This window comes from Neolamprologus brichardi, chromosome 2 (assembly GCF_056152115.1).
Source record: "Neolamprologus brichardi isolate AB-2024 chromosome 2, ASM5615211v1, whole genome shotgun sequence".
NCBI classification, from domain to species: Eukaryota; Metazoa; Chordata; class Actinopteri; order Cichliformes; family Cichlidae; genus Neolamprologus; species Neolamprologus brichardi.
The window spans coordinates 12,463,569-12,479,042 of NC_142105.1; the positions used below are offsets into that span (position 1 = coordinate 12,463,569).

General features: G+C 44.0%; 1 protein-coding gene across 1 annotated transcript; it reads right to left on the bottom strand.

Moving 5' to 3' along the window:
* Nucleotides 1-2,506: 2,506 nt before the first annotated feature.
* LOC148106084 (uncharacterized) lies at nt 2,507-14,499 on the bottom strand. The gene is made up of 7 exons (XM_087847325.1): nt 14,008-14,499; nt 6,997-7,077; nt 5,352-5,399; nt 5,221-5,253; nt 4,698-4,745; nt 4,567-4,599; nt 2,507-2,854 (listed from the first exon to the last, which is right to left on the bottom strand). Exons 1-7 carry the CDS (start codon nt 14,465-14,467, stop codon nt 2,595-2,597), a joined length of 963 nt encoding a protein of 320 aa, XP_087703451.1. The 5' UTR covers nt 14,468-14,499; the 3' UTR covers nt 2,507-2,594.
* Between the last annotated feature and the right edge of the window lie 975 nt (nt 14,500-15,474).

Below are 15,474 nucleotides of genomic sequence, written 5' to 3' on the forward strand. Positions count from 1 at the left end.
AAACTACACAAGACAATAGACAGCCAGGTTGAGTTTATTCTCTACCCCTCCTATATCTCTCCCCCACCTGCACAGTGAGCTCCTGTAGAGAGGAGACCACCTGCAAAGATATAACAATCTCCCCACCAGTTAGAGAGCCCCCTAGTTGGGCCGATGCACCAGAGGTCCCCTGCACTGGGGCTGAGCCCCCCTGCACCCACCCACCCACCCACAGCTCCAGCGACACAACAGCCAGGACCCAAGCCCCCAAGGCCCAGCCAGCACCCCAGACCGGGGGGCGGTGCACCCCCAGACCCCCAAGCCTCCACGCCCATCCGGGACCCACCCAGGGGCAGCCAGGCTACCAGGCCAGTAACCAACATCCGCCAGCACAGACCCTCCCCCATCTCCGCTGTACGCAGCCACAAGGAAAACACCATCTAAGAGCCCCCAGAGCCCTTAACCAGGTCATGGCCACATCCCCCGGGTTAGGCCCTCCAGGGAAACGTCCCTAGGGACTCCCCAGACGCCCTAAGGCCGTCCCTACCCCCATATCAACCACAATAGCGAAGGCAGGACCAAACCATGACCCCCCACCCCCACTAGGTGATGAAGCCGATCAAAGGAGCCCAAAGGGATTGATCAAATGTGATGGCAGAGGCTGTATCAAGACTAATGTGATCTATTAGATGGTTTTTATATTGGTTAGAATTAAGATTATTTTTATTTTTCCAGTTAATGAGGACCATTTTCTTGGCAATGCATAGGGCCGTAAAAACAACGTGGGCTGTATTTATTTCTGCAGTGACCACATCCAAGTTGCCCAGCAAGCATACTAAAGGGGAGGCTGGAATGTTACATTTCAGACACTTTGATAAGTCTTCACATATCTCACGCCAAAATTTCTGAACTGGTGGACAGAACCAAAGAGCGTGGATGTAATTGTCCGGTGTATTTGCTGTGCAGTGTGAGCAGTTGTTGGAAGGCGTATAGCCCATCTTGAACATCCTATGACCAGTATAGTGCACTCTGTGTAATATTTTGTATTGTATTAATTGCAAACTGGGATTTCTGATCCATTGAAAGGTTTTTAAGCATATCTGAGACCCCTGGGGCATCTTAACAACTCTGGCTGATCTCCCCTCCTGCACACCTGCACACACACTGCGGATGCTGCACAAAACACAGGTCAGTTAAACACACATTCACATACATATCACACATTGCTCACATACAGCAATAACTCTGTCATTTTCTTTCACACACACACACACACACACACACACACACACACACACACACACACACACTAATGCACAATTTTCCCCATAAGAGCATTCCCATCTATTATTGAGCAGTCAGCCATCATTTCAGGGCCTGAAGGTCACTGACATCAATAACTCTGCTGGTAGCCATGAGACAGTGACACACACACACACACACACACACACACACACACACACACACACACACACACACACACACACACACACACACACACACACACACACACACACACACACCTATACGGGTTTCTATGTATTGCAAGGACACTTTTTCCAAACCAGCCCAGGTGGTGGACTATGGGGACACCACTTTCCGCTTGCCCCTGAGAGATGCTGAATACGTCAAAAAATCTGTTTTGAGCCACAGAGCACAGATCTCACTTCAAAGTTCCTATACACGCAACACAACTAGAGATATAAGAACCTGTTTTTTTGCAACCTTATCAGGACATAGATAATTAGGTGAGAAGCCCCGCCTATGAAAATATTAGACATTTTAACACCCAACAGGATTTGTAAGGACACTGGCTATACAACACACGTACCTGTCACCAAAGTAAATTATAGGGCCAAAAATGAATAAGTGGGACATGGCTAAACACAAACACTACTACTGCATATTAAAATTAATAGTTAACAAAACGTGGTCTTATGACAAAAATCGAACATCACAAAACACAAAGACCTGAATTTGAGAACTAGCTCAATGCAATTTGCAAAGACAAACCTTATTCTTAGATTTGTATTGGAGCCATCACATATTTATAATGTGAATTCCCTATAGTCTTTATGAAATGTCTAATGCTCAAGTCAAAGCAATACAGGGATAAGAGTTCCAAAGGTAACTTTTCAACCATGAATTTACAGGTCTTCTCTGTTAAAGGCTAGCAATTAAAGGTTAGATTTCCTAGTTGGTATATTATGCATTTACATTAAGCACATATCTTCCTTAATTTGAGTTATACAACTGCTGATGAGAATTTGCTTTTAGGAACTTTTCCCCTCAGTATAAGAAAGCCTCACTGAAAGACAAATATTCAGTTCCAAAAGAAAAGGTTCCAGGGTTGTGTATCTTCAGAGTTCTTGAATTGGTAATAAGATACATGCTCAAGCACAGAAAAGGTGCTTTTCACATATCATGTTCCCTTTAAGTACGGTCTTTAGAGACAAAAAAAAATTATATATATATATATATATATATATATATATATATATAAAAATAATAGCCAATCTGATGGTGAATACTCAAGTTTATTTCAACAAGAACACGTGCTTTTTGCAAACATGACATATATGTCAAACATCTGTGTATATATTTTTGTAACTTGATTAATCGTTTAGCGGCTGTTCCTTTTTTTTTAGAGTTATGCCGCGGTTCCTGACGAAGTCTCTCACATTTTGAACAGAGCGACTGTCTAATACAGGACGTTCAGCATTTTTACACTGTTTGATTTCTGTCACAGTGGCTAGTTTCCCATTTGCAATGTGCCCACGGAAATGTCTCATGACTGCTGCAATCTCTTTGGGAGACCATGGACATTTTTGTCTCCTTCGAGGATTTTCCCCTTCTGCGCCATTTCCAGGGAATGCTACAAGGGGGAGAGAAAATAAGATCAGCTTACTTTTGATTTGTTAATTATTAAGTTATTATAAAGTTACTCTTCAAGAACAATATGGATGTAAACATCAAATCCATTTCATGGTACACATATCAAAAAGAAGTCCAGGCATTAACCACAGCATTTTTTCACTTGGTTTAAATAGCTGTGGGGCTTTAGATTTACACGGGGGTTTGGCTTTTTGCCATGTTAGATAAATACAGTGTCTTAAAAGCTATATTCTGATTAGAAGATCTAGCTCGTTCTTTCCCGCAAAAACATTAACTCAAAGAAAACTATTAAAGATAGAACTTCTAACTATGTGAATGCCACGGGACACCCAATTACAAAGTGACATTAGTTCCCATCCAGTTTCATCATGTCCTCCTTTATTGTCCTCTACTTCCAATCATGCAGAATCCAGGTTCAACCCATTACTTCAGCTTTGTCCTCTGATCTTTTCACTTAGTTTGTCAAGCAAATTATTCCTCATTTCCACCACTCTTATTCTCATGTGATTTTGTACTGTAACAGTAGCCCAGTTCAGACCTGGCATTATGACAAGTTCTGGGTGATCAGATACAACCAGCATTAATGAAAACTCTAAAGATATCCAGGATACTTTGAGGACTCATTCAAGATCCAGTGATGTAAGGCACACATTTGTTTCCATTCCTCTGAAAGTCAAAACAATCTGTTCCGAAGACAATGTAGGACAGTCTACTCTGATGTCATACTCAGCAAAACAAGATGACTCACATGAAACCTCTTTCTCATTTGATAAAAACCGTGAAACATGGGAGATTAAAAAACATTTGAGTCAGAAATAACTCGTGCAAAAAAATATTAGTTTAAAGATGTACACATTTACAGAATCACCAACACTGACAATAAACTCTCATATTGTCTCTTAAAATAAAAATAAAAAGATTTCAATCAAAAGGTGATCTAACATGCCAATGTAGTTTTCATATATGGTTTAAAAAGCAAGATAAGCAGTTTCCCATCTTTGTTTTCGAATAGTTATGAACATTTGAACTGTTAATCAGGCTTTTGAAGATGATTAATGGTAAGTATTAATATGCAATATTAGTATTTAAGCTGAGTTTACTGGAGCTTTAAGTGAGCCAACTTTCAAGTCGATGTGTACTGTAAACCTATGCAGACAGATCAGTATTTAAGGCTTTACTCTCACCATCCACTGGAGCACAACTTGGGCGTCATCAAGATATTACAAAATAGAGCAAAGACACAGCGGCCAGGGAAGCACAAGAACATGACATCAAGAAGGCCCCGAGTAAATGAGGTTATCCCAGCTGGACTTTTGTCAAACCTGGGAAGGCACCTAAAGAACGCTCCAGCCAATCCAGGAGCGAAGGAGGACAAGAACAGCTGATACGGATTTTCTTAAAAGATAACGTCTCTGTGGCTTTCAAATCCCAAAACTGAAATAAGAACCAAAATAAGAAAAGTATTCTAATGTTGAACCTGAGAAGAAAATTCCTCATGCCAACTTTAAGGTCATACTGGATATTAGTCATGAACTATGCAATGTTTGTAAAATTCTGGCATGTCATATTGACCAAACTTTCATATCAGATCTTGTCAAACACTGTTACAGAGATAACCATTTGCTAGTCTGTTGTTCAAAGAATCTGTTCAAAGGTGTCTTGATATTTTAAAATATTTTATTCTTGTGGTACCTCGTGATGTGCCTTCTCCAGCCGAGTCCACATCTGTAAATAGATAAGTAAAACAAAAATATCACAAACAACATGAGTGGCTTGGTAATCATGGAAGAGCCATCAATATGCAGGGTGGTGGATAGTTATACCGTTTGAGGTGTTTGGAGGTTCCTCTACAGGTGGCATAGTACTCCTCCCTATAGTACAAGGAGTATTTTAGCTCAATATAGCAGTCACATTTTCTGTTCCTGTTTAGACTTTCCTTTAACACGAAAATAATTTTCACTAACAAGGAGAGAGGCACCCATAAATACAAGTAATCCTCAGGTCCATAGCTCAGTCCTAAAATGACTGAAGAAGTTTAAAGTTACATTGACCATTTCTTCAGCTGGCATATCAGTGAATTGTCATGATATATCTGCAGTACCAGTTAAAACTTTGGACACACCTGTTTATTCATTCTGAATTTGAATAAGCATTGTGTCTTTTCAAAGTAATCTTAACTGCATTTCCCAAAACTAGAAAGCATTTTACTAGAAATAAAACATAAAAGCCATCTACAAAGATGAAAGACATCAAAAATCCCGTCAAACACTGTTACAGAGATAACCATTTGCTAGTCTGTTGTTCAAAGATGTCTTGATATTTTAAAATATTTTATTCTTGTGGTACCTTGTGATGTGCCTTCTCCAGCCGAGTCCACATCTATAAATAGATAAGTAAAACAAAAATATCACAAACAACACGAGTGGCTTGGTAATTATGGAAGAGCCATCAATATGTAGGGTGATGGATAGTTATACCGTTTGAGGTGTTTGGAGGTTCCTCTACAGGTGGCATAGTACTCCTCCCTGTAGTACAATGAGTATTTTAGCTTAATATAGCAGTCACATTTTCTGTTCCTGTTTAGACTTTCCTTTAACACGACAATGATTTTCACTAACAAGGAGAGAGGCACCCATAAATACAAGTAATCCTCAGGTCCATAGCTCAGTCCTAAAATGACTGAGGAAGTTTAAAGTTACATTGACCATTTGTTCAGCTGGCATATCAGTGAATTGTCATGATATATCTGCAGTACCAGTTAAAACTTTGGACACACCTATTTTACTAGAAATAAAACATAAAAGCCATCCACACAGATGAAAGACATCAAAAAGCTTGTCAAACACTGTTACAGAGATAACCATTTGCTAGTCTGTTGTTCAAATAATCTGTTCAAAGGTGTCTTGATATTTTAAAATATTTTATTCTTGTGGTACCTCATGATGTGCCTTCTCCAGCCGAGTCCACATCTGTAAATAGAAAAGTAAAACAAAAATATCACAAACAATATGAGTGGCTTGGTAATCATGGAAGAGCCATCAATATGTAGGGTGATGGATAGTTATACCGTTTGAGGTGTTTGAAGGTTCCTCTACAGGTGGCATAGTACTCCTCCCTATAGTACAAGGAGTATTTTAGCTCAATATAGCAGTCACATTTTCTGTTCCTGTTTAGACTTTCCTTTAACAAGACAATGATTTTCACTAACAAGGAGAGAGGCATCCATAAATACAAGTAATCCTCAGGTCGATAGCTCAGTCCTAAAATGACTGAGGTCGCCAGTCTCCCACAGGACTAACACAGAGAAAAACAACTATATGCAATCACATTCACATCAATGGGCAATTTAGAGTGACCAATTAACCTAACCCCAGTTTCTTTGGACTGTGCGAGGAAGCTGAAGTATGCCGAGAGAACCCACGCAAACATGGAGAAAACAACTCCATGTTTGCGGACCCTGGACCGATGAACTCAGGACCGTCTTGCTGTGAGGCAACAGTGCTAACCACTATGCTAACGTTCCGCCTTATCGACTGGGCAGCCAAGTCCAATAAGTGCACTTGCTGGGGTTAGGATAAGCGGAAGAGATGTTCTCGGCATACCTTGTAAAAATGTAAACACAATACTCCAACAGTCCAGTTATAAGACAATCATCATCAGTGGGCACACTGTAGGAAGTGGGTAATACTGTCAGAGGTCCCTGGAGGTACCTCAACAAATTGCATAGTTCCCTTTTCTGTAGTTGAATAGTGTAGCTCAATATTAATGCTCTGTTGCGTTGTGGTTGATTCATTTACACACATCTCTGGCTAGATATCTGTAGCATCACAACACAAAACTATCAATGTAAGTACTATTACATTTTTTGTACTGATCTGGTTAGACCTTTCTTTAGTGACATTATTTGACAGACATCAATCTTTATGACTATGTCAAGAATAGCTTAAGCAGTGTATTAACCTCAGCCCAAAACAAATTAAGACATTTTCAATACTTAAGACTTACAGTGCACATATAATCCTTACTACTACCTTTTAAATAACTGTGTATACCTGAAACATCTCACAATATTGCATTCAACTGAATACTACATAAATATGAGTTGTTTGTTGGTGCATTTACCCATTTTTGTTTGTGCTGGTGGGTATTCTTTGTCAGCCTCGCCGTCTTCACTCTCACCAGAGTCTGTCAAGTCTAGGTTATCTGACAAAAAAATATGTTAAGCAGCATCTTGATGCATTCTCAATCATCCAGGTAAGTAAATCTCCAAGAGTTGATTCTGTTCATCTGGACATAGCGTTTTGTGGGAAAAACGTTTCGTCACTCATCCAAGTGACTTCTTCAGTCTCAGCTTACTGCAGGTTTCCCCAATCTTATAAACAGTACATTTGCATAATGACTGAAACCAGCCCACTGAAGGAACAATGGGCTGGGAGGTCAGTTCCTTAATCTTAATTATGCAAATTCTCATGACCATTGATCAACAACCACTGACCAAAACCCACTGATCAAAGACCACTGATCAATAGCCATGAGTACCATACACAGAGAGTTGGGGAATGGCTGCAATCACAGCACTGTAAGATGGCCTTAGGCCCCCTCCTTGATTATGAATCGAGGCATTCTGAATGCATCAAGACGTTTTAACCCACTTTGGCAAGGACGGCCTGAAGCTTGTACGTCAGTATGAGCAAACAGCACGTAAGATGGTGGATTACAGGAACCACCTGAGATTCAGCCTCAGATGCAGACAAAACTGGATTACTCCTAAAAGTCTGCAAATGAGCTCTTCGTTAAAGGCTTCCGGGCAACAAAAATCCTCCAGAAGGCACAGCATCAGTTGCTTAATGAACGGGTGAGGCAAACAAATTTTACCATGGACATGCTAAAATCTCAAGAGGAGCGGATCCAACAGAGACTGACAATGCTTCTAGATGAGAATACTCTTAAAAAGGTGTTTGACTTTACTGAGAAGGCTCGTCTAGCACAGCACAAGAAGTCTAAGACCAGGCAACAAAGGAAGTTTGACTTACTTGTTGTACGTCGGAAACCACGGCAAAATACGGAGAGTGTCCTCAGTGACCAGAAGAGACAAGGATGCGACACAGAGGATGTGGACAAGTGGGTGAAGAATTTGTCTGACAGACAGCTCACCGAAACAGAGAAAAACATCCTTGCTCAAGGGCTGAATTTTGCTGTCACACCGGGACAAATCCCGCTAGTGGAGCTGATCACAGCCACAGAAACAGCAATTCGTAACAACAATATTGCAGAAATGGAAGCATAGCAACTACAGACGAAAGTTTTGGCCTGTCTCAGCAATGCAAAGCCCCCAGCATCCAAAATCACCATGGAGAGGAAGGTGCTCCACCTGGAGACTCTGTTGTCCTGCTGGGAGACTTCAATGCTCACGTGGGTAACGACAGCAAGACTTGGAGGGGCGTGATTGGGAGGAACGGCCTCCCTGATCTGAACCCGAGCGGTGTTTTGTTATTGGACTTCTGTGCAAATCACAGTTTGGCCATAACAAACACCTTGTTCGAACATAAGAGTGTCCACAAGTGCACGTGGCACCAGGACGCTCTAGGCCGCAGATCGATGATTGATTTTGTAATCGTATCACCAGACCTGCGAACATATGTTCTGGACACTCAGGTAAAGAGAGGGGCTGAGCTGTCAACTGATCACCACCTGGTGGTGAGTTGGATCAGGTGGCAGGAGAGGACGCTGGACAGAACCGGTGCACCTAAACGCTAGGGGTGCAACGATACTCGTATCGATATTGAACCATTTGATACAGTGCTTTCGGTTCGGTACGCATATGTATCGAACAATACAACATTTTTAATTTATTTTATCAACTTCCCTTCTGACGATGCTGTCTGTGTTGAGCGCTCAGTGGATCTGCGCTCGACAGTGCAGCCTAGGCGGAGTAGTCGAACGCAGATTCACTGAGCGCAGGGCAAGCTAGCGAGACAGAAGCTAAGCTCGTTGCAACATGGCAAATTGAACCTCCCCCACCCTCATTCAGATCTGGCGTTTGGAACTATTTTGGTTTTCATGTGAAGTATGACCCTGAAGGTAAGCGCGTCATGGATTAAAGTAAAACAGTATGTTGGATGTGCCAGCAATGCTCAATTACATGGGTGGGAACTAGTGTGTTAGCGCAGTTAGCTCGTTGTGTTGGCCGTCCAGCCCCACGCACAAGGCAATCCGCAGTAGCTCGTTAACGGAGGTGTTGTGTCGTTAACCTCATTTCAGATTAACGCTGACAGCACTAGTGGGAACACAACGAATATGACTGCACATTTACTCCGACATCATCCTAGTGCAAAGACAAGTGGAAGCAGACAAAAACAACAAGCACGCATGCTACAAACTTTACCCGAGTCATTTAGACAGCCGTTAGCACATGATTCTCCTTATGGGGACCTGATATATTTAATATGGTGCTGAGAATATAGCCCAGAAGAAGCGTATAGTATAGCTTTTATTTTGGAAAGAGCCATTTCTCTGTAATAAACTCTCTTTTCCAAAGATGAGTGATTCCTCAATCAGATACAGGGCTCGCAAAATATATGTCAATGCTTTTGCATTCTTTCGGAAATGTAGCTGGGTAATTATGTCATTGGCATCGGTGAGCCACTGTCAATATGTGACATATTGAAATTGCGTTTGAATTTGCGCTTGTTTTTTGCTTTCACTTTGCAATCGTGCGAACTGCGTATAGAGAGCGACAGCACTGATTGGTGAGTGATGATAATTTGCGCACCAATTCCTCTGACATCTTATCAATCGTTAGCTTACTATCCAAACATGACAAGTGAAATCTCCCGCAGCAAGCTTAAACATGTGAGAGGTTGATCGCGCAGAGAATCGCTGAGCGTTATGTGAGTGCATGTGTAAAAGCAGCAGGATATATATTTTAGTTCTGCTGAGCCAAATAAGACAGGTCAGCGTGAAGAAGTGACAGCCAAACAAAGCTTACCACAAAACGGAAAAGTTATGACAAATCAGACTATAAGGCAAAAAGAAAGTGCAGCTTTATGGTTTCATGGACAAAAGAATTTCTGTGGCTGCAATATGACGAGCTAAATAACCAGGGCTGCACATAAGTGGTCCGCAGGTGCGCATTCGCTGTCAAAATAAAAAACGCGCACAAGATAAGAAGTTGCAACGCGTGTTTGCGTACATAGGATTTTCTGGAGGAGGACAGACATTTGTTTAGAACTCTTAAAGATGTTGAAGAAGCAAAATCCTTTAAGCAATTACTTTGGTGTTCCTTCACCTCCAAAGAAATGGAGTCTAAACCACAAAAGAAGCGCGTATTCTCAGAAAAGTGGTTGCAGGAGGTGAGCTGGCTTCAAACAAATGATGAACGCACAGAGATGTGGTGCAGAATGTGCCGTGAAAATTTAATAAATGACAAATTAATAAAAAGGCATGAACATTTTTTTTGTATCGAAAAAATATCGAACCGTGACACCAAAGTATCGAACTGAACCGAACCGTGAATTTTGTGTATCGTTGCACCCCTACTAAACGCGTAGTGAGGGTGTGCTGGGAACGTCTAGCAGAGGCCCCAGTCCGCAAGATCTTCAACGCACACCTCCGGCAGAGCTTCAACAGCATTCCGAGGGAGACTGGGGACATTGAGTCCGAATGGACCATGATCAGCGTCTCCATTGCCGAAGCTGCTGCATTGAGCTGCGGCCGCAAGGTGGTTGGTGCCTGCCGTGGTGGTAATCACCTAACCAAATGGTGCACACCAGAGGTGAAAGGAGCCACCAGGCTGAAGAAGGAGTCCTATCAGGCTTGGTTAGCCTGTGGGACTCCGGAGGCAGTCGACAGGTATCGACAGGCCAAGCGGAATGCGGCTCGGGCAGTGGCTGAAGCAAAAACTCGGGTGTGGGAGGAGTTCGGGGAGGCCATGGAAAAAGACTTTCGGACTGCCTCGAAGAGATTCTGGCAAATCGTCAGGCGTCTCAGGAGGGGAATGCGGTGCTCTACCTGCGCTGTGTATAGTGCTGGCAGAGCGCTGCTGACGTCGACTAAGAAAATTGTCAGGCGGTGGAAGGAATACTTCGAGGACATCCTTAATCCCACTGACACGTCTTCCGAGGAGGAAGCAGAGTCTGGGGATGAGGGGAATGACCTACCAATTTCCGGCGGCGAGGTCACTGAGGCAGTTAAACAACTCCTTGGTGGCAGAGCCCCTGGTGTTGATGTGGTCCGCCCCGAGTTCCTGAAGGCTCTGGACGTTGTAGGGCTGTCCTGGTTGACACGCCTCTACAATGTTGCGTGGAGATCAGGGGCAGTACCCCTGGACTGGCAGACCGGGGTGGTGGTCCCCATCTTTAAGAAGGGAGACCGGAGGGTGTGTTCCAACTACAGGGGGCTCACACTCCTCAGCCTCCCTAGGAAAGTCTATGCCAGGGTGCTGGAAAGGAGAGTTCGTCTGCTAGTCGAACCTCGGACACAGGAGGAACAATGCGGTTTTCGTCCTGGTCGCAGAACACTGGACCAGCTCTTTATCCTCTCAAGGATACTTGAGGGTGCATGGGAGTTTGCCCAACCAGTCTACATGTGTTTTGTGGACTTGGAGAAGGCATTCGACCGTGTCCCTCAGGGTGTCCTGTGGGAGGTGTTGCGGGAGTATGGTGTATCAGGCCGATTATTACGGGCCATTCGATCCCTATACAACCGTTGCCAGAGCTTGGTTCGCGTTGCCGGCAGTAAGTCGGACTCGTTCCCGGTGGGTGATGGGCTCCGCCAGGGCTGCCCTTTGTCACCGGTTTTGTTCATAATTCTTATGGACAGGATTTCTAGGCGCAGCCAAGAAGTGGAGGGCTTTCACTTTGGTGGCCTCAGAATCTCAAGTCTGCTTTTTGCGGATGATGTGGTTCTGTTGGCTTCATCGGGTGAGGGCCTCCAGCTCGCAATGGAACGGTTCGCAGCCGAGGGTGAAGCAGCGGGAATGAGGATCAGCACCTCCAAATCTGAGGCCATGGTTCTCAGCCGGAAAAGGGTGGAGTGCCCACTCCGGGTCGGGGATGAGTTCCTGCCCCAAGTGGAGGAGTTCAAGTATCTCGGGGTCTTGTTCACGAGTGATGGGAGAAGGGAGCCGGAGATTGACAGACGGATTGGGGCTGCGGCTGCAGTGATGCGGACGCTTCACCGGTCCGTCGTGGTGAAGAGGGTGACCGAAAGAACGAGATTGCGGACACAAGCAGCAGAAATGAGCTTCCTCCGAAGGGTGGCTGGCCTCTCCCTCAGATATAGGGTGAGAAGTTCGGCCATCCGGGAGGGGCTCAGAGTAGAGCCGCTGCTGCTCCACATTGAAAGGAGCCAGCTGAGGTGGTACGGGCATCTGACAAGGATGCCTCCTGGGCGCCTCCTGGGCGCCTCCTGGGCGAGGTGTTCCGGGCATGTCCCACCGGGAGGAGGCCCCGGGGCAGGCCAGGACACGCTGGAGAGATTATATCTCTCGGCTGGCCTGGGGACGCCTTGGTGTTCCCCCGGATAAGCTGGAGGAGGTGGCTGGGGAGAGGGAGGTCTGGGCCTCTGCTTAGGCTGCTGCCCCTGCGACCCGGCCTCGGATAAAGCGGATGAAGATGGATGGATGGACGGGTGAGAGATGTCATTACGGAGGCAGATGAAACCATGGTCTTGTACGACGTTACATCTCTCTTCACTTGCATCCCAGTCACGGAAGCATTGAAGGTAGTCCGTAAGAGATTATGACACCAACCTCAGCAACAGGACCACTCTCAGCATCGACCAAGTGTGTTTGCTTTTGGAACTGTGTCTTCATTCCACCTACTTCACATACAAGGGTCAGTTCTACAGGCAGAAACATGGGTGTGCCATGGGCTCCCCAGTTTCACCCATCGTGGCCAATTTGTACATGGAAGAAGTGGAAAAGAGGGCTTTGCTATCCTACCCTGGAACACCACCAATCCATTGGTTCAGGTATGTGGATGACACCTGGGTGAAAATCAAATCTCAGGACGTACCACAATTCACGGATCACATTAACTCTGTGGACCGACACATGAAATTCACCAGGGAGGCTATGAAAAGTGGCAGGTTAGCTTTCTTAGACTGAGATTTCCATCAGTAATGGGGGACATCTAAAAGCTGACGTGTACCGTAAACCTACACATACGGATCAGTATTTAAGGTTTGACTCTCATCATCCACTGGAGCACAAACTGGGTGTCATTAGGAGCGAACACCATCCCCACTGACACAGCGGCCAAGGAGGCAGAAGAACATCACATCAGGAAGGCCCTGAGTAAATGTGGTTATCCCAGCTGGACTTTTGTCAAAGCTGGGACGGCTCCTAAAGAAAGCTCCAGCCAATCCAGGAGAGAAGGACAACTGCTGCCCAAACGAAAACCTGTAGTGATCCCATATGTGTCAGGAGTATCGGAGCAGTTGAGACGCATTTTATCTAAACACTGGGTCTCTGTGGCTTTCAAACCCCAAAACACTGTGCCAAAAACTAGTCCACCCCAAGGATCGGGTCCCCCGACACAAACAGAGTAAAATAGTGTACGCTGTTAAGTGCCAGGAGGATTGCCAGGATTTATACATCGGGGAAACCAAACAACCTCTGGCGAAGCGCATGGCACAACACAGAAGAGCTCTCTGTGAATGGTATTCATGGCCATTGATCAGTGGTCTTTGATCAGTGGGTTTTGGTCAGTGGTTGCTGATCAATGGTCGTGAGAATTTGCATAATTAAGATTAAGGACTGACCTCCAAGCCCATTGTTCCTTCAGTGGGCTGGTTTCAGTCATTATGCAAATGTACTGTTTATAAGATTGAAACCTGCAGTCAGCTGAGACTGAAGAAGTCACTTGGATGAGTGACGAAACATTTCTCCCACAAAACACTATGTCCAGATGAACAGAATCAACTTCAGCTATGTCCAGATGAACAGAATCAACTTCAGCTATGTCCAGATGAACAGAATCAACTTTTTGGAGATGTTAAACAGCAGGTACAAACATTCCTTGTTTCTCTTAACAGCTTTAATGTAAAAGTAAGGTTATTAAATATATTGTGTTAAGAACACTCAAAAGCTTAAAAACTAGACACCTTAAAATACTATCTACTTAGAAATACCTTCAATTTCAATCTCTTCCAATGTTTTGCCTTGGAGATTTCCAAGGGTCCCTTTCTCCATGGCAAGTAGTAGTTTTGATATTTTTGCCAGCTGGGTTGTAGCCTCTGGAAGTCTGTAAAATTCTCTGTGGACACGGATATCATGGCCTAGAAAGTCAGCAACTTGGTCAAGCTCGTGATTTTTTAGGTTCAAGACGTGTGACAAAGTTGCAACATGCTTGCGTAGCTGTGTTGACCTAAGGAGTTCAGGACTTTGTGCACGACAGTCATTTGCATAAATCCTGAGACAGTCCTGTCCTCTGTAAGGAGTCAAACAGTTGGGTCTTGCAAAGAGGAAGGGGTTTTCTTCCGGGACTCCACACTCTAGTCTTCTGCTTATGAGCTGCGTTAGGGCTTCAACCATGTCTGGTGATAACAGTACAGCAACCTGCTCATCAACTTCAAAGGAGGACGATGCCATGGGCACAGCAGCTTGAGAACGGTCAGGGTGCTCTGAAACCTTGTGCAAGCAAACACAAAAGTACATTAACATCCATTCAACACAGATATGTTGAGACTATACAATACAGTTATGAAGGTACACTGGTTATTGACATAAATGAGGTAAATGTAATGAAGTAATATTGAGTGAAAATTAATTCTCCAGTGTGAACCAACATGACTCTCGGCAGTATCCACACACAGTCCTCATAATAATGTACCTGAAAGCTTCATACACTGCAGGGTCTCTGTTACACACAGACTTGAGAGCCCATCTTTCAATAGACTTACGCATCCAAAACACACACAGTCCTCATAATGTAGGTATCTTACATTAACCAACACTATAGGACTTGTGTCTAACACCCTCACTATCAACATCCAAACAACTCGGCTGTGTTCTTGTTGCAATAATAACAACACCAGAAAATTAGTCACCTGCTCATCAACTTCAAAGGAGGACGATGCCATGGGCACAGCAGCTTGAGGACGGCCAGGGTGCTCTGAAACCTTGTGCAAGCAAACACAAAAGTACATTAACATCCATTCAACACAGATACGTTGAGACTATACAATACAATTATGAAGGTACACTGGTTATTGACATAAATGAGGTAAATGTAATGAATTAATATTGAGTGAAAATTAATTCTCCAGTGTGAACCAACATGACACTCGGCAGTATCCACACACAGTCCTCATAATAATGTACCTGAAAGCTTCATACACTGCAGGGTCTCTGTTACACACAGACTTGAGAGCCCATCTTTCAATAGACTTATGCATCCAAAACACACACAGTCCTCATAATGTAGGTATCTTACATTAACCAACACTATAGGACTTGTGTCTAACACCCTCACTATCAACATCCACACAACTCAGCTGTGTTCTTGTTGCAATAATAACACCACCAGAAAATTAGTCACCTGCTCATCAACTTCAAAGGAGGACGATGCCATGGGCACAGCTGCTTGAGGACGGCCA